The following is a 22,177-nucleotide window of genomic DNA, read 5'->3' as shown; positions in this document are numbered from 1 at the left end:
AATACCAAAAATGCCCCCTGGACCCTCGGGGGCCCGCAACAAATGCTCCTGTCGTCCGAGTTCCCCCCTCTGGGAACTCGGAAAACAATGGCCCCTGGAGCCCTCTCGTGGGCTCTGCCACAAAATAATGCCCCCGACGTTGGAGTCCCGCTCAGGGGACTCGGAATCAGCCAATGTGCCCGGAAACAAAGATAGCACCGGCAGGAGGGGGGCGGGCACCGGCAATGTGCCCCGACACCCCCTCTAACCACAATGGGCCCTGGAGCCGCACTCACCAGCTCTGTAGGCCTCCTTTGGACTCTGTCTCCTACTCACCCGGTCCCGCTACTGGGGACGGGGTTTTCTTGCAGGCGGTGGGCGGGGCTCTCTCAATTGTGAGAGCCTTGCTGGGGGATCCAGCAGCGTCTCCCTGGGTCACAGAAGAGCTCCCGCTCCTCGGGGCTCTCTCTCCGACACGGCGCCTTCCCTCTGTGTGGCCGCAGGAGCGCGGGGTGGGCTCCCGTCCGCTTCCTGGTTCTCGGGCGGAACTTCTCGCTCTCCTACCGAGGCTCTGCCCCTGTCTTGGCGAGGGCTGCCTGGCTTCCGGGTTTCCTCCAGCTGGCGGCGGCGTTCTGGGCACCTGATCGGGGAAATGCGGGGTAGGCTCCCACTTGAATGAAGAATGAAAACGGGGTGGGCACCCGTGATGGGCACAACAAAGTCGGCAAATAAGCGGGGTGGGCACCCTCCTGCAACTCGGCCAACCGGCCCGGCAAAATGCAGGGTGGACACCTGCCTTGAAAATCAACCAAAAAGGGGGATCCCCGCGCCGGGGAATCCCTCTAGGAAGGATCGCCGCACCAGCGGCGCAACACGCTATTTTGAGGGGAAGGCCAGCACTCCCCAGGGACTGGCAGGCCACCCATGTCCCTCCAGGTCCAGGGACAAAGTCCAAAAAGAAGGGAAGGAAGGGTGAGCAAAGGCTGGGCCCAGGGGCCAGCTCACAGGGCCCTCCAGGCAGGGAGGCAGTCCCCAGTGGCGGTCCTCCTAGCACCCAGCAGCAGCAGCAGGCCCCCTCCTAGTTAGGATCAGCAAGAACATTTTCCAAGGGGTCACAGCCCCTTCTTATACACACAAATCCTTTGTCTAGGCTGCAGGGCACGGACATCAGACACTCTACAGGAGGCAGAGCCAGCATTGTCAAGTTAAGAACCGCCCTGGAGCACCTTGTTGTGCTCAGCCCCTCTTCCCATTCAGAGGACAGGCTAGGGTCATCAGTCTCACCACAGGGGGCAGAGCCAGCATTGTGTAGGGAAGGCCCAGCCCTATTCAGGTCCCATGTGCACTCCTCCCTCACATCAATCATGCAGATCTCTCCACTCACCACCGGGGCAGACCCATCCTGACTCCTGGAGCCAGGCTCACTAGCCAGCTCCAGCCAATCACAAGCCAGACAGCCAATTCACATAATTTACACAGACAGGCCACCTTCTAGAAGTTGCACTTCCACACTAGACACAATTATGCCGCACACATTATCGCGCAGCATTTGATCACACGAGTCCGCACATACCAAACTCACCCGTGCTCTCCCCACGCATCAGGAACTAGCATGGACACATGCATTCCCCAGGCATTCCTATGGGAGGGCAGGCAAATCTCACTACACACACGCACTTTACACTGGGACACAGTGGTAAAGTGCGCAGAAGTCAGAAATCACTAACACTGGGTCACCATAAAAAGCAAAAAGTTTAGGGGTGAACCTGCCAGAAGGGCCAAGTCCAACAACAAGGTAATAACAAGACCCCAAGTTCCCCATGCCAGACCCAGCACATAGACTGGGAGCGTGTCACCCTCAATGCACTCATTCCGCTTTGCCCAGCGATGATGGAATAGAAAAAAACAATAACACCCAGTAAAACTGGGCTCAATGTAAGTATACCACTGATAAATACAGCAAAACAAAACTAGACGACAGAGAGCGGGTAGAGAGCAAGAGACAGGGTAGAGAGCAAAAGATAGGGGTAATATAACATGAGACAGCGGGTATCATGGAAATCGTCTCAAGTTTTCCCGAATGTGTTGCTCTTTGATAAGTGCGTGCGGGGATGATTAGTTGTTATGGATAATGTTTTGTGGGTCTGTCCCTCCATACGAGCTGGTGTTGTGTGTTGGTACCAGACCAATTTAAGAAAGCACAAAGCCCTGGGAAATAACAGACGCGGCATGTAGCGCTGACTGAACTGGCACCGGTTAAGGCGCAGGCGTGTCCACCACCCACGCGAATGACCCGGTGTCAGGCAGTTGGGGGTTCCTTGGCGCGGGGGAGTGGGAGGGTCATGTTCATCAACTTAGTCCAGTGGGGGCAAGGGGCACAATGTTCGTGACAGCTGCAAAAAGGGAAGGACAGTCGGGGCTTTGCATTTTTAACAGTAACACGCTATGTTGTAAAATATGCATTCTTTGTGAAGCGCTGACCAAGCGTTGACAAAAAGCGCGTGCTTGGTTGAGCGAAGATCGACCGACACCATCCTTGGTTGCTACAAGAACAAGCATTGGCAAAAAACATGCGAGTTGCTCGCACGCGCGCGACGGCAAAAAGTGCTGTGCACGTCGCGTGCGCTTGTGCGCGTTCTCGCAAGCTGATCGCCGGCCTGGAGCACTTCTACAGGACCTACTTAATTTCTCGCAAGAGCAGCGCATGCGCGCTGACTCTAATAAATCTAATATACATTGTGATAATGCAAAATTTAAACATAAACTAGGCTAAAATTGCATCTTTACCAATCCAAGAGTTTACAAGACCAGAGCATTGCATTCACAGAGAGTGCTCCTGGTACTGGAACGTATAAAGAGTCCAGAGGTATATAATATGGGCTTCCAATAGTCTCTTTAGAAGTTTAGACAAATGCATTTATACATTCATATTGATACTAGTTGAACTAGGATCTCCTATTGATCCCGGTCAATGTGTTTTGAACCCACGCTTTCTTTGGGGTTCTCTGCAAGACAAGGGTTTGGTGAATTCATGCATAAATAAAGATGTGTTTACATCTCACAACCACCTGATTTAGCTTTGTGTATACAATTGTCTAAGGCCCAAGGTGGTTGTAGGTAAGGGCCAAACCCCCCAATTTGCACAACTTTTAGTAAGTGGGCATTTCTCTTCTCTTACTGTTCTGTTTGTGCATTCTCTTCAGCCAGCCACAAATACAGGAAGGCTAGGTGTGGAGTACCCATCTACATACATCTCCATTATAATACCCTTCCTAGGCAGGAAGGGAGGAAGTGGCTCACACTTACACTTCAGAGGATTATGGCCTGAAACACACAAATAACTGATTACCACCCACAGTTAGCCTGGCAAACAGGAGTGGGTTGAAAGGGAACTGGTGCACTTCAAAGCCATTATTTTAAGTCTCCCCCACTTCAAAGGCATATTTGGGTGTGAGTACTGGGTCTCTGACCCCTGCAAATCAGTCATTTCTGAATCTTCACCTGAACCGCTGTCAAAATAACTGCTGTGCTGTTCAAAGAACTCAACTAGAGTGCTGGTCTGGAAGGCCTGCTTTTCCGTTTGTTTGCCTACTGCCTGCTGCTATCTGACTCTGCTGAAGCAGAGCTGGATTCTGCCTTCTTCCAAGTGATCTCCAAAGGCTTGTTGACTTCCCTCCTGTTGCTTGAGACTCAGGGATATCGAAATCTCTACCCCTGCGCCTGGCTCACTGGAAGTGTACCATATACTTGTAACACAGATTTTGACACATCTCTTGTCTGCGTGTAGCAGAACCGGTGCATCAACCCAGTTGTGAGAGTAAAATCGTCTTATCGACGTCTCTCGGCTCTGGCCCCCGTCTTTGGAACTTGGAACTGACACATCACCCTCACTGCGTGGAGAAGATAGACCAGCATAGGTAATTTATGATAATCACAAAGAATGTAGCAGCGGACCCTACGGTGCCGCACCTAAAATCCAGTTCCAAAATTAGTCTCTAAAGTTTTGTGCTGCCAACCCCGACGTCAGCTGCTGTTTGTCGTCGCTGTGCTTTCCAGATCAAAAAGGTACTTTGCTTGATTCTTTGTGGGGGCGCACCAAATAGAAGTCCAGAAAGATTATTGCTTGTGTATGTAGAAAAGTTCTTTATTTATTATTATCCATTCTTTTAAAATACAAATCACCAGGCACTTTACAAACAGATCAGCCAACGTGTTTCACTCCCTTCCAGGGAGTTTCTTCAGGGCGAATAGAAAATTCACCGGAACCGTACGGTTGGGTCCTTCTGATTTTTGTTTTAAGTTGATATTTCTTATTCCTGTCAGTCATGAGGGGCAGTATAGCCTCCCCTATTTGTGTCTGACGTTTAGGTGTTTAGGAACATCCATGCCGCTACGGTGAAACGACCACAGTTACTTTTTCAGGTTCACGACGACAGAACCTCAATATACGTTCAGGAGGAGGAAGTGACTCGACTTCCTTTGTCAAAATTCCTAAACACCGGAAACATCAGACACAAATAGGGGAGGCTATACTGCCCCTCATATCAGATTATCTAAAGATCCATTCGACTGACAGGAATAAGAAATATCAACTTAAAACAAAAATCTGAAGGACCCAACCGTACGGTTCCGGTGAATTTTCTATTCGCCCTGAAGAAACTCCCTGGAAAGGAGTGAAACGCGTTGGCTGATCTGTTTGTAAAGTGCCTGGTGATTTGTATTTTAAAAGAATGGATAATAATAAATAAAGAACTTTTCTACATACACAAGCAATAATCTTTCTGGACTTCTTTTTGGTGCGCCCCCACAAAGAATCAAGCAAAGTACAGCATAGGTACTTTGTTCACTGGGGCCTGTTGGGTCCTGTAGCTGGCCGGCGCCCCAGCGAGGTCAGCTAGAAGTATAACTTTAGCCTGGTCCAGCACAACCTAAAGTAACCTTTTTTGTGCTACTTGCTTCTAAGCATTTTACTGCATTTATTTCTTTAAGATTCAATATCTCAACTTCTAACCATTTGATTTTTGTCATTTTAGTCTTGTTTTATTTAGAAAGTCATACTTTATTATTCTAAACTGTTGTGGAGTCTTTTGGGGGTGTTTTCACTGTGTTACTGAGTTATTGAACAAATGCTTTACACATTGCCTTATAAGTTAAGCCTGCCTGCTCTGTGATAAAGCTATCAGAGTGGGAGCACAGAATGATGTGGGTTGTGTTGTGACCCTGACTAGGCTTTTCGTACCTACTTGAACGGGGTGCATACCTCTGCCAACCAGAGACCCAATTTATAACAGGCATAATCGGGTAATTGCATGAATTTCTTGTAATGTGTAATACTAAATTACGTGTATTACAGCATAATTAAAATTTCACCCAGGTTTAACAAAAGACAACAGTGGTGGCTCAAGGATTGAGACTGATTTGTCAAGAATTGAGTGCACTTCTATGATGGTTAAAGCTGAATAAAGGTCAGTTCAGGGGGCCTTCGACGAGTTGTGGTACATCCTGCAACAGCCTGCAACAATCAGTTCAGGTCTCAGCCATGTTCCTAACCTGTCAAAAACACAGTTGTGATTCTCCATGGTGTTTAGCTAAATATGACTAACCTCAATTAGTCAATTCAAATTCCTCGCCTCATGTTTACAAAGCCCTCTGGTTCCTAGTCTGTCTTTTTGCTTAATCCATTTTAAAGATAATTTGAAATCCTACTTGAATACAACTTCTCAATATAAATTAGAAACCAGTAAGAAACCGATGCTTCTATCCATGTTACCACGATATCTTGTTTGCCATTTGTAACGTGTCTTTTCCATCTGTCTCCCTAAACTTCATAAAGCAAACTTCTTATCTATATTCTCACCTACAGTGGCACCTACCTGCACATTGTGCCAATCGCTCACAGCCTCAAAGACATTTTTGTTGGCTCAACACCTTATCGATTCATTTAGTTGACAGTTAGTTTGACTTTGTTTTTCTACACCTACCACGAGCAAAGAATTATGAAACAAAATGCATTAGAATATTGTAAATGTAAATGCTCTCTAATACTTCCACTTTGCAGTCAGTTACTTTTTGAAGGATATGTTTTTCTGTTACTGGTGCATTCACTTCTTTGTTTTTATTTTCATATATAATACACTTCAGGACATTGTACAAAGGACACTCCTCTTTTGTATTTTCGTGCGTTTCTTACTCGGTAGTCACAGTGGATTCATTGCAAACATTGTGTTGCTGCAGGTCTGCAACCTTCAACGGTGCCACCAAGTACCACTTCAGTGGGCCCAAGAACGGTGGAGACCCTCACAGACACCGCCACCGGTAAGGATGCCGTTCACTCTGGGGTAGTTGGATTTCTAAACTGTTTATCCTGAATGGCGGGTGGGAATGGATGATCGGAAGGACTGCTTAGTACCTCACCTTTATAACAGAATCACACCGTTTCACAGAATATATATGTGCCGCTGAAACCAATAGATTATTATCGCCGGGAAACCCCTTGGGGTCGCTGTACGCCGTATAAATGCGCATTCAAATTCAAGATGTCCCTCTGTCTGTGCCAGTTTTCGAATTGTTGAGGCTATATATTGGGGCCAATTACTATTTTTAATGTATTTCACTGTTTCTGCTATTTCAATCTCTGGCTATGCTAAACAATACTGACTTTTATACACATGCAAAAAAGTGAAAAGAAGCGAGCATTAACAAACAGGGGGGTAGGATAGGGGGTGCAGTGGGTGTGGCCCCTCAGTGATGACACTTGTGACCCCCGGCTTGACAAAATGGCAAACATATGTGTTTTAAACACATGTTTTTGCCATTTTGTCAAGCCCGGAGGTGACAAGTAATTTTCCGCACCGGGTACTTCCTGACCTTGCTACGCCACTGTCAACAAAAAAACTTTTTTGTAGCTATTTTTTGTCTTTCCAGAACATTGTGTATGTTTTATTCACTTTCTAACCAGCCTGTTTCGTCCATTGTAGTTCATATTTATGTTGAGAGTGACTAGGCTGACTAATGCGTATTATTAAATTGAGACATATGCAGATAGCACTTGAAATTATTGTTTTTTTGTATTTGCAAATTAGGCCCTCTTCTTCACAACTGGAAATCTTGCTGAAAAAGTGGAAAAACAAAGCACTGCTCTAAGAAGCTTCACCATCCATCCAGCGACATTTGCAATTTTTTTGATCTATTCCCCTTCCTTCACCCTCCGCTCCTCTTCCTTTGTTTACACTCCTCTGGCTGGAGAGTGACCTGAGACTCTGCTGAAGAAATGGGAGAGGGAGGGAAAAAGAATAACAATGTAGCAATAGAGGTGAAATAAAGGGAGAAGAGCGATAGAGCCAGAGATCAGATAGAGAATGGGTGAGGCAGCTAGAGACTTAAGGTAAAGAGAGAACGATGACATTGCCTGAATATACATGTGGTTGGTAGAAAGAGAAAATGGTAGGGAAAGAGGTAAGTTTTCAGAAAGTGATAGAAAGGAAGATTGAGCTAGAGATAAGAATAAGGCATTGTAGACAGAGGTATGGGGCACATTGAGGGAAATATAGATAAGGTAGAGGACTGAGTTATAGATCGAGAAGGGTAAATATAAACAGATAGAGAGATCAAGCAGTGGGAGAAGTATTGAGTGATGCAATAGAGAGAGTGGTGATGTAGAGACGGACAACATGAGAAGAGGTAGAAAGACAGCATAGGTGAAGAGAGTAGTGAGGTGGAGATGAAAGACCGAAATAGAGAAGAAGTATAGAGAGACTAAAGATGAAGTAGAGAGAAAGAGGTGAGGTAGAGAAAGAGAAATGATATTGATATAGAAGTAGAGAGGGTGTGGTAGAAAGAGATTATTGAGGTAGAGACAGGGAGTAGAGGTAAAGTGATATATAGAGACAGTTACAAAGAGATGAGGTAGAGATACTGTGTTGAATTATATAAGGAGGTGCAGAGAGAGAGAAGAAAGTGAAGGGAAGTGGTAGAGAAATAGAGGCAACAAGAAATATGTAATGTACTGAGACAGGTGAGATTGGAGACACATAAGAAGAGAGATGGTAGTTGGGGAACTGAGGTGAGGTAGTGAACCAATGGTGAGGTAAATTGAGAGATGGGGTAGAGAGATGAGGGATCACTGACATAATATCGACTACAAAAATATAGGCATTTAAAATATCGACTCCAAAATATCGACTACAAAAATATCAAAGTCCTATCTACAAACAGATAAGTACAAAAATATTGAATCAAAAATATCGTTTAAAAATATGTACTTTATGAAAATATCGAATTTATTAAAATTAATGTAAAATTAAAAAAATACAAAAAATAAATAACTAAAATATACAAAATACTTTAATAACCTTAAAATTATTAAATAATTAATTTAGGTTATAAAAAAATACATTTTTATTTGTTAAAACATATATATATATATTAACATATTATTATTAAAAAATATACAATATTATTACAGTAGCATAGCAAGAGTGTTAAAATTACTATTCCAACTCCAATGAGTGCAACAGTAGGGAAAACGTTGGATAGTGTAGCGGTAAAAATTACTATTCACACTCCAAAGAGTGCAACAGTAGGGAAAGTGTTGGATAGTGTAGGGGTAAAAATTACTATTCCCACTCCAAAGAGTGCAACAGTAGGGAAAGCGTTGGATAGCGTAGGGGTAAAAATTACTATTCCCACTGCAGTGAGTGCAACAGTAGGGAAAGCATTGGATAGCGTACGGGTAAAAATTACTATTCCCACTCCAGTGAGTGCAACAGTAGAGAAAGCGTTGGATTGCGTAGGGGTCAAAATTACTATTCCCACTCCAAAGAGTGCAACAGTAGGGAAAGTGTTGGATAGTGTAGGGGTAAAAATTACTATTCCCACTCCAAAGAGTGCAACAGTAGGGAAAGCGTTGGATAGCGTAGGGGTAAAAATTACTATTCCCACTGCAGTGAGTGCAACAGTAGGGAAAGCATTGGATAGCGTACGGGTAAAAATTACTATTCCCACTCCAGTGAGTGCAACAGTAGAGAAAGCGTTGGATTGCGTAGGGGTAAAAATTACTATTCCCACTCCAGTGAGTGCAACAGTAGGGAAAGCGTTGGATAGTATAGGGGTAAAAATTACTATTCCCACTCCAAAGAATGCAACAGTAGGGAAAGCGTTGGATAGCGTAGGGGTAAAAATTACTATTCCCACTCCAGTAAGTGCAACAGTAGGGAAAGCGTTGGATAGCGTAGGGGTAAAAATTACTATTCCCACTCCAGTGGGTGCAACAGTAGGGAAAGCGTTGGATAGCGTAGGGGTAAAAATTACTATTCCAACTCCAAAGAGTGCAACAGTAGAGAAAGCGTTGGATAGCATAGGGGTAAAAATTACTATTCCCACTCCAAAGAGTGCAACAGTAGGGAAAGTGTTGGATAGCGTAGGGGTAAAAATTACTATTCTCAGTCGAGTGGGTGCAACAGTAGGGAAAGCGTTGGATAGCGTAGGGGGAAAAATTACTATTTCCACTCCAGTGAGTGCAACAGTAGGGAAAGCGTTGGATAGTGTAGAGGTAAAAATTATTATTCCCACTCCAGTGGGTGCAACAGTAGGGAAAGCGTTGGATAGGGTAGGGGTAAAAATTACTATTCCCACTCCAGTGAGTGCAACAGTAGGGAAAGTGTTGAATAGCATAGGGGTTAAAATTACTATTCCCACTCCAATGTTTGGACCAGTAGGGAAAGCATTGGATAGCGTAGGGGTTAAAATTACTATTCCCACTCCAAAGAGTGCAACAGTAGGGAAAGCGTTGGATAGCGTAGGGGTAAAAACTACTATTTCCTCTCCAGAGAGTGCAACAGTAGGGAAAGTAAATACTTCATATATAAATTAATATCTATAAAAAATTTATTAAAAGTAATTACCAATTTAATATAATATAATAATTAATCAATTAAAATTGCAAATTAAATTTATTTATTACAATTAGTTACCTATTAATACAAATTAATTGCAAATTAACAATTAATTAATTAACAATTAAAAATTAATTAACAATTAATTCCAATTAAATACAATTAAATAAATTGAAATATTTAATTAATTATAAATAAATTATTTCCCACCCTATTCCCCTATAAACCCACAACCCGCTACAGAAAATAAATTAGTAAAATAACATAATTAGCAATTAATCAATTAAATAAAATTATTTTGCAATTAAAATTTAATTAATTACCCATAAAAAATTAATTAACAATTAATTCTAAATAAATACCAATAAATAATTTTACCTATTTAATTAATTATAAATAAATTACTTCCCACCCTATTCCCCTATAAACCCACAACCCGCTACAGAAAATAATTTAGTAAAATTAACATAATTAGCAATTAATCAATTAATTAAAATTAATTGCCAATTAAAATTTAATTAATTACCTAATATAATGTAATTAACAATTAATTAAAAATGTATACAAATAAATACATTTACATATTTAATTAACCATAATTAAATTACTTCCCACCCTATTCCCCTATAAACCCACAACCCGCTACAGAATTAAATTACGCAAAAATAAAAAATAAAAATCATTAATTAAAATAAATTATAACATAAATACACACTTTTCACACATATAATAACATAAAAAACACTATTAAAAATTCGATATTATTAAAAATTCGATAATTTTAATAACCTATTTTATATATTTCGATATTTTAACTTTCTATATTTTTAACACTCGATATTACATTACTTACCTCAAAAACGATATTTTTGATGTCTATATTCTGTCCATTCGATATTTTGTCCATTCTATATTTTAAACTCGATATTATGTCCATTCGATAATCTTTACTAGATATTTTGACTGTTTACCGTAGTGAGAGGGGTGAAGTAAAGAGAACAATGAGGTAGGGAGACAGAGGGAGACAGAGAGAGACAGACAGAGACAGGGAGAAAGAGAGGGTGAGGTGAGGTATAGAGAGATGAACTAAAGACGGATGAAACATGAGGTATAGCAAGATGGGCATGGATAAAGATGAGGTATAGAGAGAGATTAGGTTTAGAGAACTGAGATGGAAACTGAGCAGCAGGGTCTATGGACGGAGTTGAGCTGGAGATGTAGAGATATAAATCTAGGCACTGAGTGTGGTAGAGAGAGGTTTATTGATAAATAGATAAAGTAGACCCAGGTGCGGTACATACAGTTGAGAGAGAGGCAGAAAGTACATAGAGATGTAGAGAAGGGTAAATAGAGAGAAAGGTAAAAAAAGAGGTGTGAGGTCAAAGAAATGAGTTGAAGCATTTAGAAAGACATGAGACAATACATTATTTTGGAATTTAATGGCTTCCAACTGCAATGATAATTAAAGAGGTAAGGCTTGACAGTCCAGGCATGCCACTAACGTTCAATGAAGACACACGCCCAGCTGTGAAAAATCTGTTTTTATAATTACCATTGTTCCACACTACTAGTAACACCATACACTCAACAGTTAGGCAACCGATTGTAGTTCATACCGGCTGCACAATAATCCCCTTATACTACTTGACACAAGACAACCCTGATACAGGTTTTGTCCGTCGCCGAGTGCTGTACTCCCCCACAGCAGTAAACCACCCACTCCACCCAACTGAACAGGCATGGAATAAATAAAAGAGATCTGCTGTATGCCGCTGGCAAACGGAAGGCTACAGTTTAATGCACCATTGCAGTCCCCAAGAAGCTTCATACTGCTTCTTGACATCTGACAATGACAATCATATATGGGAGACTAGCAACACAGTCTATCCCAGCAGATGTCTGTACTCTTTCTCCCTCTGTGTGAACAAAAACCCTAGGCAGTCAACAAATGAGCAAACAAGTAATATAAAGTGACAGCGAAAAATCATCCATGGAGAATTAAAATACAAATAATCATGATTTTAATGAACACAGATAAAAATCATACAGGTAACTGGCATAACCACCACCGTATGATGGTAAAAATTAGTTAAAAAACATACAATTCATACATTTACTATTTAATCTTTCTCCCTCTGACCTATGTCTGTTTAGGACTGTTAACTTTAAACAAAATGTTGCAGAATGGAAACCCAATGCAGTAACCAGCTAAGTGGACTAAGCTTAGTGCAAAGACCAGTTAAGTGGACTAAACCTAGTGCAATAACCAGTTAAGTGGACTAAAGCTAGTGCAATAACCAGTTTAGTGGCCTATGATCCTAAGAAATATCATAAAGGGACTGGCAGAGCAGCTCAAACCTGTCAGTCTACAAGAAACCATAACCTGTACACCAATATCTCACACTTCTTCATCCATTACACAGCTTAGCGCTGCGTCCCATACCACGTTAATCAGGGCTTTCAGTGGGATGAAAAAACAGGGGTGTCTCTCAAAGGAGAGTGGTCAATGTAATAAGGGCGTGGCTTAAAACACATAAGCGAAAATTCTGTACTTAGCATAGTGTGCCGCCTGACTGCTATTTTGCTGCTTCTGTCATTGCATCCAGATGTACAATACAACAAGTAACATTACACCTACAGCAAACCAAAACATTTAGCTTTGCCAATGGTGGTTAGTTGCATCAACTATGACTTTGTTGAATATAATATGACAATCCTTCAGTTCTGAAATGATGAAACTGAAATAACTTTAACGAGTCACTTCGAAGTTACCTCAAAGGCAGTGAAGGGTGGCTCTGCAGTAGAGTTAAGATTTTCTTTTTTCACCCGCAGGGTGCTTTTACAGTGCTCAGCACCGGCGGGACCCGGCCCACTTAAAACCCTGATGTAATTGCTCTTTTGTGGTCCTCAGGCACGACATAGAAACATATCCCACATAGAATCTAAACAAAGACTACACCCTTCCAACCACATAGCATGCACGGTGTAGTATGCTGCTCATGTAGGCAAGCTCCTTAGGGCCTTATTTAGGGGTGGAAAGCGCTATATAAATGTTTCAGTACAATATAATGCAATGCAAAGTCAGTGGTCGAAGTGGGGAATAAAAAGTAGGGGAACAGTGGGTGGAGAATCAGGGGGCGGGAATAACCGAAGATTGGATCATTGGGTGGAGTCAGGGGTGTGGCTAGAAATCGCAAAACATACCAATTTTTTGTACGTTTAGCATTTCACTGACCAGTTACAACTTATAACGTTATTTAATTCAAACAATGGATATTCAAACATGTTTATTTGAGGTTTAATTCAGGAAAAAGCAAATACTCTTAGGGAATACAGGTTTATGCAAAGCGTGCAAAATATAAGCAGGAACAATGGCATAGGCGCAAATTCACGATGGTGAGTGTAAAAATTCAAGACAAGGGGTCAAAATTCAGGACCAAAATTGAGGACAGGAGGTCAAAATTCAGGTCAAAAATTCGGGGCAACAGGTATACTTTACAGACACATCAGTGGATGTCATGTAATAATATATAAATAAATATCCAAGGAACATAAGTACAAGTCACTCTTCCTACCCAGTCACCGCTCCTTCCCTGTCATTTCCCCTGCCCCGTCACCACTCCTGCCCGTTCACTGCTCCTGCCCATTCACCGCTCCTGCCCGTTCACTGTTCCTGCCCGTTCACCACTCCTGCACATGCCTAATCACTGCTCCTGCCCAATCACTGCTCCCGCCCAGTCACTTCTCTTGCCTCGTCACTTCTCCTGCCTCGTCACTTCTCCTCCCCCGTCACTTCCCCTACCCGTCACTGCTCCTACCTCGTCCACTGCTCCTGCCCCGTCCACTGCTCCTGCCCCGTCCACTGCTCCTGCCCCGTCCACTGCTCCTGCCCCGTTCACTGCTCCTGCCCCGTTCACTGCTCCTGCCCCGTTCACCTCTCCTGCCCCGTTCACCTCTCCTGCCCCGTTCACCACTCCTACCCATTCACTGCTCCTGCCCCGTTCACCGCTCCTACCCATTCACCGCTCCTACCCATTCACCGCTCCTACCTATTCACTGCTCCTACCCAGTCACTTCTTCTGCCAGTCACTTCTTCTGCCTCATCACTTCTTCTGCCCCGTCACTTCTCCTGCCCTGTCACCGCTCCTGCCCGTTCACCGCTCCTGCCCGATCACCGCTCCTGCCCCGTTCGCTGCTCCTGCCCCGTTCACTGCTCCTGCCCCGTTCACTGCTCCTGCCCCGTTCACTGCTCCTGCCTCATTCACCGCTTCTGCCCCGTTCACCGCTCCTGTCCTTTCATTGCTCCCGACCAGTTACTGCTCCTGCTCATGCCTAATCACCACGCCAGCCCTGTCACTTCTCCTGCCCCATCACCTCTCCTGCCCCGTTCACCTCTCCTGCCCCATTCACCTCTCCTGCCCCATTCACCGCTCCTACCCATTCACCGCTCCTACCCATTCACCGCTCCTACCCAGTCACTTCTTCTGCCCCGTCATCTCTCCTGCCCCGCTCACCTCTCCTGCCCCGCTCACCTCTCCTGCCCCGTTCACCTCTCCTGACCCGTTCACCTCTCCTGACCCGTTCACCGCTCCTACCCATTCACCGCTCCTACCCATTCACCGCTCCTACCCATTCACCGCTCCTAACCAGTCACTTCTTCTGCCCCGTCACTTCTTCTGCCCCGTCACTTCTCCTGCCCCGTTCACTGCTTCTGCCCCGTCACCGCTCCTGTCCGATCACCACTCCTGCCCCGTTTACAGCTCCTGCCCCGTTTACTACTCCTGCCCCGTTTACTGCTCCTGCCCCGTTTACTGCTCCTGCCCCGTTTACTGCTCCTGCCCCGTTTACTGCTCCTGCCCCGTTCACTGCTCCTGCCCCGTTCACTGCTCCTGCCCCAGTCACCGCTTCTGCCCCGTTCACCGCTCCTGTACTTTCATTGCTCCCGCCCGGTTACCGCTCCTGCTCATGCCTAATCACCACTCCTGCCCTGTCGCTGCTCCTGACCCGTCACCTCTCCTGCCCTGTCACTTTTCCTGCCCCGTCACTTCTCCTGCCTGTTACTTCTCCTGCCTGTTACTTCTCCTGCCTTTTCACCTCTCCTGCCTTGTCACCTCTACTTCCTTGTCACCTCTCCTGCCCCGTCACCTCTCCTGACCCATCACCTCTCCATCCCTGTTGCCTCTCCATCCCTGTCACTTCTACCTGCCCATTCACTTTTCCTGCTCCGTCACTTCTCAAGCCCCGTCACTTCTCCTGTCCCGTCACTGCTCCTTCCCAGTCACTGCTCCTGCCCCGTCACTTTTCCTTCCCGGTCACCGCTCCTGCCCCGTCACCGCTCCTGCCCGTTTACTGCTCCTGCCGTTCACTGCTACTGTCCGGTCAGCATTCCTGCCAGATCACCGCTCCTGCCCCGTTCACTGCTCCTGTCCTTTCATTGCTCCCGCCGGTTACTGCTCGTGCTCATGCCTAATCACCACTCTGCCCTGTCACTTCTCCTGCTCCATCACCTCTCCTGCCACGTCACCTCTCCTGCCCCGTCACTTCTCCTGCCCCGTCAGCACTCCTGCCCGTTCACTGCTCCTACCCCGTCCACTGCTCCCGCAAGTTACTGCTCCTACTCATGCCTAATCACCACTCTGCCCTGTCACTTCTCCTGCTCCATCACCTCTCCTGCCACGTCAGCACTCCTGCCCCATCAGCACTCCTGCCCCGTCAGCACTCCTGCCCGTTCACTGCTCCTACCCCATCCACTGCTCCTGCCGTTCACTGCTCCTGTCCGGTCAGCACTCCTGCCCGATCATTGCTCCCGCCTAGTCACTTCTCCTGCCTCGTCACTTCTCCTGCCCCGTCACTTCTCCTGCCTGTCACTGCTCTTGCCCCACTACCGCTCCTGCCCCGTTACCGCTCCTGCCCCGTTACCGCTCCTGCCCCGTCACCGCTCCTGCCCAGTCACCGCTCCTGCCCCGTCCCCGCTCCTGCCCCGTCCCCGCTCCTGCCCCGTCCCCGCTCCTGCCCCGTCCCCGCTCCTGCCCCGTCCCCGCTCCTGCCCCGTCCCCGCTCCTGCCCCGTCACCGCTCCTGCCCCATCAATGCTCATGCCCCGTCTACCGCTCATGCCCCGTCCACCGCTCCTGTCCCGTCCACCGCTCCTACCCATAGTGCCCACACCGTCATCCGCCCCCCCCCCAACATTATGTACATTCTGCCCATAATGATCACACCGGACACATGGTTTATAGGTAAAGAACTGCTGCAGGTTTATTCTTATACAACAAGAATATGACGTTAGAGGTTTATCTTGGGGGCGATCCAGGGCAGTCATCCCCTCGCTGCCCCGCCCGCCTAAAGAGCCAGCCAGCACGGTGGATCGAAGCCCGAACAGTGCAGCACCTTACAGATCCTTATCTTTATACTCCCGCCCCTTTCAGGGCGGAGCGGTATGGCACACCCCCGGTTGGTCCTTACAGGGCGATCTGGAGGCAGACGGGTACAGTAAGGGTACCGCTGCGGCAGACGGGGACAGTAAGGGTACCTCTGCCTGACACAGTAAGGGTGCCTGAGCCAAAGACCTGGAGCCGCAGGAAGTTCAGGGAAACCGCGACGTCGCCCCATTGACCGTCCATTTGTGTTGAATTCAAATTCAGGGCTTTAACAGTTTACAAAGCTGTTTATCATTCCCGATACCATTTTCCCAACCACAACATTTGCCCTACTTCATTCTCTTACTCTTTACAAAAGCTCAAAACTTAAAACTGTTTCAAGGTTTCGCTTGGTTACCTCCAGAGACAGTTACTTCCAGAGACTGAGCTTTCTCAATTTCTGAAACTCTTTTCCTTCCTCTTTTTACAAGCCACTGGCATCATTACAATTGAATTTTAGTGGGGGTGCACACACTGGACCACAGATAAAACCTGTGGTGCTATCTGCAGAGGTCAATTAAAAGTGTGTTGAGTGTTTTTATATATATGTCTATGTATATTAATCTGTGGCAGTCACCACTGTGTAGATATGGTTAGGTCAGAGGCTCCCTAGGAAGAGCAGTTGTTTTAATTTTGCTCATAACTTTTGCGCCATTTGACAAATCTTCACAAAACCTTTTGTTTAAAGTTCATTCACCTCAGCTTCTTCCTGGAAAGTTCCGGAGTAATCCGTCAATCGAAACCTGAGAAAAAGGGGCAGTTCCAAAACGGTGTTTTCCCATTTCAAATTTCAGGAAGTGATACAGAAAAACCTGCTGAACTGAATTACACCAAATTGGGTAGAAATGTAGAACTTTACTCAGATAGCAGGCTTTTTTGTTATTTGGTGTAAATCTGTTAATCCATTTTCGCGAAATTTGTGTTTAAATTATAGTGATATCTAGGCGGTTGATCCAGATGAACTCTTGCTGTATTCCTGTAATACCGCAATTTTTAAAAAAAAAGAGCAATCTGATTGGCAGAGAGGGCCTTTTACCTGTTGGTCATTTCGGTTCTGCTGGACTGAGTGATCTGATTGACTGGCCACAACATTAAGAAAAATGTTGCAACTGCCTTCACAGGACTCAGGTACTCTGTTCCCCATTTACAGAAGTTAAAATTGAAATATTATATAAGGGAGCAGGTTAGAAGTATCCTGGCCCCTAGCACTTCTGGGGAGACCCACAGGGGCCCCACCGGAGACCAAAAAGCCCCCAAACAATGTTGTGAAATGGGTCTCATGCTCCTCCTGTGGAAGCCATGGTACTGCGAGACTGCACAAGTTTCAATTCATGAAGATTACACTGTCTCGTGGGACCGGGGGTCACGCTTGAGCTGCAGTACTGCTGACTCGACCATTCGACTCCAACTTTGGTTTTAGTTCTATCCCTATTCTATTCCTTTCCCTTAATCAAGAATCACCGACAGGATAGAAGGAAATTTTAATCCACTTACCACTGTCAACATCCAGACAGTCTCACTTCTGGTGGAGGTTTTAATATCACTTTGAGAAAGGGACACTCAAGTGACAGACTCTATGATGACACTATCCATCAACCCACGCTAAACAGAGATTATATTCACTGCAGACTATGAACATGTGGTTGAGGGTCTCTGATACAATATTCCTCAGACCCCGGTATTGAGACCTTTGTGGTTCATTGTCCCCCTCTTTTTGATTGATGATAAGTATTGCTTGGAAGCTGAATGAACCTCTGATTCTCTCTCCCACCATTTGTTTCATTTGGAAATCATAGACCAGGCCTATTAAACTTGACCAGTTGCATCCTAAAAGAAAACTGAACCATTAACATGGTCAGCCCATTAGAGTGGCTTGATATTGTTTAAAGAGCCAATATTCTCTGCTACTATCACCATGTCCAAGGTGTGACCTCCAATCCCCTTCACCAGTTGGGACAAGTTACAAATCTCTAGACTGTTCACAAACTCATGTGCAACACTGTTTTCGGCATTATCCACATGCACATTAAAGTCACGTAATATGATCCCATTGCTGCCATGTATCACCGCTAATTTGTAAAGCTCAGACAGTGTGTGAGAAAGGCATGGGTCGATATCCTATTACAAATGTAAAGTATATCCCTGGTGTGAGTTGTCATGCGCAAACCAGGTCAAAGTGCTCTCTTGACACCACACACATTCAGAGGGAAGCCCATACTGCCATCCAACAAAAACCATGTAGCCAACCACTACACAATTTGAAACAATCACACACACACATGCGCACACACACACGCCTGAGCTTGATTTTGACAATATGAGAGTCCGTGCTAAAATGTGCATTTGGATAGTATATATATTAAGCAGATGCGTCTGTTATAATAAGTCTGAGAGGTGAAGGGAGATACATGTAGAAAATGTACTACTGCGGCTTGTGCACAAATTAATGAATAGGTATTAAAGCATGGAGGATTGGTAGTATAGGATAGGTTCCAATGTGCTAAACTACTTGGATTTAGTATATGGCTGTCATTTATGGATTAATCAATCAATCAGGATTTATATAACACAGCTAATAACCCAAAAGGGTATCCAGGCTCCATTTAGCACAAAGAATGTTGAAATGATAGTGTAAAAAATGACAATTTGTTTGTAGATTTGTGTCAAATAGATTTTATTTATTGAACTAAATCCTTATATTATGTTAATGAAATTGAATGAAAATCGTGTGAGTATTTTCATCAAACAGGGGCGGTTTCAATATTGTACAACAAATACATAGATTATCTGAATTAGACATTGTTGGATATTGGGTTACTGCTTGAGGGGGGCAACCCTTTCCAGGCAGCAACCACAGACGGAGTGCTGGCAGTGGCCACAAGTGCCCCGGACACGACCCTGGAATTTTCTCTAGGGGAGGTGGTGTCCGCTCTGGAGCGCCTAACGCTGGGGAAGGCGCCGGGGCTGGATAAGCTACCAGGGGATCTTTTTAGGCATCATCCAGACATCTGTGGTCCGTACCTCCTCATTCTTTTTAATGCCATCTTAGAAGGTATGGCGGTCCCCGGCTCTTGGCTGGGGGCAGAGATTGTACCGATTCATAAGAAGGGGTCTCCTCTGCTCCCGGCCAACTATAGGCCGATTAGCCTGATAGATGTACCCCAAAAGCTCTTTGTGCGCCTCATTCTCAACCATCTGCTGGATTGGATGGAGGACAACGACATCATGAACCCCCTCCAGGTTGGCTTTAGGAAGAACACGTCGACCATGGACCAGATTTTCCGCCTCCTCCTCCTCTATTGGAAGACAGTGACGTTAGAGGGGGGAAGGCTGTACATGGTCTTCGTGGATCTGAGGTCAGCCTTTGACCTAGTCCCGCGTAGGAAATTGTGGGAGGTCTTGGAAAAGTTGGGAGTACCCCCTCAACTACTCAGCATCATAAGTAGGCTGCATGAGAACAACTATGCACAGGTGAGGTGTGGGAGGGATGGCAAGCTTTCGTCCAGGTTTCCAGTCCACCGAGGAGTCAGGCAGGGCTGTGTCCTGGCTCCGACCCTGTTTTGTCTTTTCATCAACAGCGTTATAGTGCACCTAAATAACGTTAAGGACAATGATGCCCCACTTCTGGCAGGCAGGAGGGTCCCGGCAATAATGTTTGCTGATGATACCCTCCTGCTTTCCAAATCCCCTATTGGGATCCAGAGGATCGTGAACGGATTTGGTCTTTTTTGTCGCCAACATGGCTTGGAGGTGAACACAGAAAAGACCAAGTTCATGATTTTCAACCCTCCCAACAAAGCCAGACCCAACCCCACCTTGGGAACCGCTAGCCTTGAGAGGGTTTCTACCTTCATATATTTGGGGGTAACACTCCAAGAAAACCTCTCATGGGAATGCCAGATAGCCAGATCGAGAGTTAAACTGTCCCAGCTATCGGGTGCAATTTTGAAGGTGGCAAATACCTCTACTTTTAAGCCTTCAAGCCCGGCCCTGGAAACATATAGGTCTCAAGCTAAGGCAGCAGCCATGTACGGTAGTGAGTTATGGGGCTACAAAGCAGGGAAAGACTTGGCAGGAGTAGAAAACAGTTTTTTAAGATGCCTACTTGGTCTCCCGCAAGGCACGCCACTCCTGCCCCTGAGACTAGACATGGGTCTTCCCTCCATTGCTGAAGAGCTTGTGTCAAAGCCTGTGAAGTTCTGGCACCGGCTATGGTCCACTGACGAACTACACCATTACAGACAGGCCCTTATTCATGTTATGAGCCTGAATCGCAATAGCAAAATCCCCTGGCTCGCTTTCGTCAAGAACGAACTGCTCAGCATGAACTTGTCAGAGCTTTGGGATGATCCCGCTCGAGGTTGCCAAAGGATTTCCCGCAAAGCCCTGACCCAATTGTACAAGGACAAGAGCCTGTCACTTATGGTAAATGCTCACAAAAGCGGCTCCCTGACTGCGCGTTTTATGGATTCCAAAAATTCTTATGCTTTTGAACCCTTCATGGATTTTATTTTTCCTGTACTGGTGAGGAAACTGTTTGTGCAATGGAGGTTTGGCACACTCCCCACTAAAACCTTCACCTGCAAATGGACCAAAGGGGGTGATAATCTGTGCCCATGCTGCAACACCCATGAGGAAGATGACCTTCATATAATGTTTGTATGCCCTGCCTATCACAGACCCAGGAAATACTGGATAGCACCGCTCTGCAGAAACCTGGGGTTCAGGAAGTACTTACAGGCATACAGGGTTATGAAAACCAGTACTCTGGGCCACATTGTGTTTGCCGTATCTAAATTTCTAATGGCAGCATGGATTATTAGAAAGAAAATAGCCCTCTGAACCATGGTTCTGTCTTGCATCCTCTATTCCTCGCTGGACGAGAAGAGATTCTTTTATATGTATTTATTATTGTATTTTAAATGTATGTATTGTATATTTTTATTGCATCTTTTATGGTCTATATGGCCGAAATAAAGATTTTTGGAATTGGAATTGGATTAATCAATCAATCAGGATTTATATAACACAGCTAATAACCCAAAAGGGTATCCAGGCTCCATTTAGCACAAAGAATGTTGAAATGATAGTGTAAAAAATGACAATTTGTTTGTAGATTTGTGTCAAATAGATTTTATTTATTGAACTAAATCCTTATATTATGTTAATGAAATTGAATGAAAATCGTGTGAGTATTTTCATCAAACAGGGGCGGTTTCAATATTGTACAACAAATACATAGATTATCTGAATTAGACATTGTTGGATATTGGGTTACTGCTTGAGGGGGGCAAACCCTTCCCAGGCAGCAACCACAAAACCTGTCTTTAACCCTTTGGGCAGCTTGGCAGGGATGCTTAACTTAGAGGCAATGTGTAAAGTATTATGCAGCACTTAACAAACAGTAATAAAGGGAAAACACAACGCAAGAAAAATCCCACACTAATTCACAATAAAAGTTTAATAGATTATTTGAGACCAAATCGACAAAAATCCAATTAGTAGACCTGGAGGTATGCAATTTGAAACATTTAGGTAAATATAACACCTAAAAGCACCAAGCACCAAGCGCCAACCGTGGTTATCTGGTCGTGCCAGCCCAGTACTGTCAGAACCCCACAAGTCTTACCTTGTGCTTGCGGAGCAATGTCGCAGGGAGGACGTGAGCAACCTCCACCGTCTCCCACCTTTCCCTAGTAAAGGAATTTATACTGACCAGGGTAAAAATGGGACCGGGGGAAGAAATCCCAGAAGTGTGGAGTAGTGTTTCTACTGTGAAGACTTGGTTGGGTATGCCCACCGATACTGAGAAAACCCTTCTGGGAATCACCGTCGAGACAAGGGATAAACCATAAGGGTAATTAAATCTGGTCCCCTGTGTCATATA

At 45.1% G+C, this 22,177-nt stretch overlaps 1 protein-coding gene across 1 annotated transcript in view; it reads left to right on the top strand.

Moving 5' to 3' along the window:
- Positions 1–22,177, top strand: part of SSC4D (scavenger receptor cysteine rich family member with 4 domains) — a 336,081-nt gene that overhangs the window by 197,982 nt on the left and 115,922 nt on the right. Inside the window, exon 6 of the mRNA XM_086958514.1 lies at positions 6,214–6,294. Coding sequence (XP_086814640.1) covers positions 6,214–6,294 — 81 coding nt within the window. The remainder of the gene's footprint in view (positions 1–6,213; positions 6,295–22,177) is intronic.

The sequence above is a fragment of the Lissotriton vulgaris genome, chromosome 2_1 (genome assembly GCF_964263255.1).
Source record: "Lissotriton vulgaris chromosome 2_1, aLisVul1.2, whole genome shotgun sequence".
Classification (NCBI taxonomy): domain Eukaryota; kingdom Metazoa; phylum Chordata; class Amphibia; order Caudata; family Salamandridae; genus Lissotriton; species Lissotriton vulgaris.
Note: the sequence above shows the minus strand (reverse complement) of the source record. Positions and strands in the feature narration are given on the sequence as shown.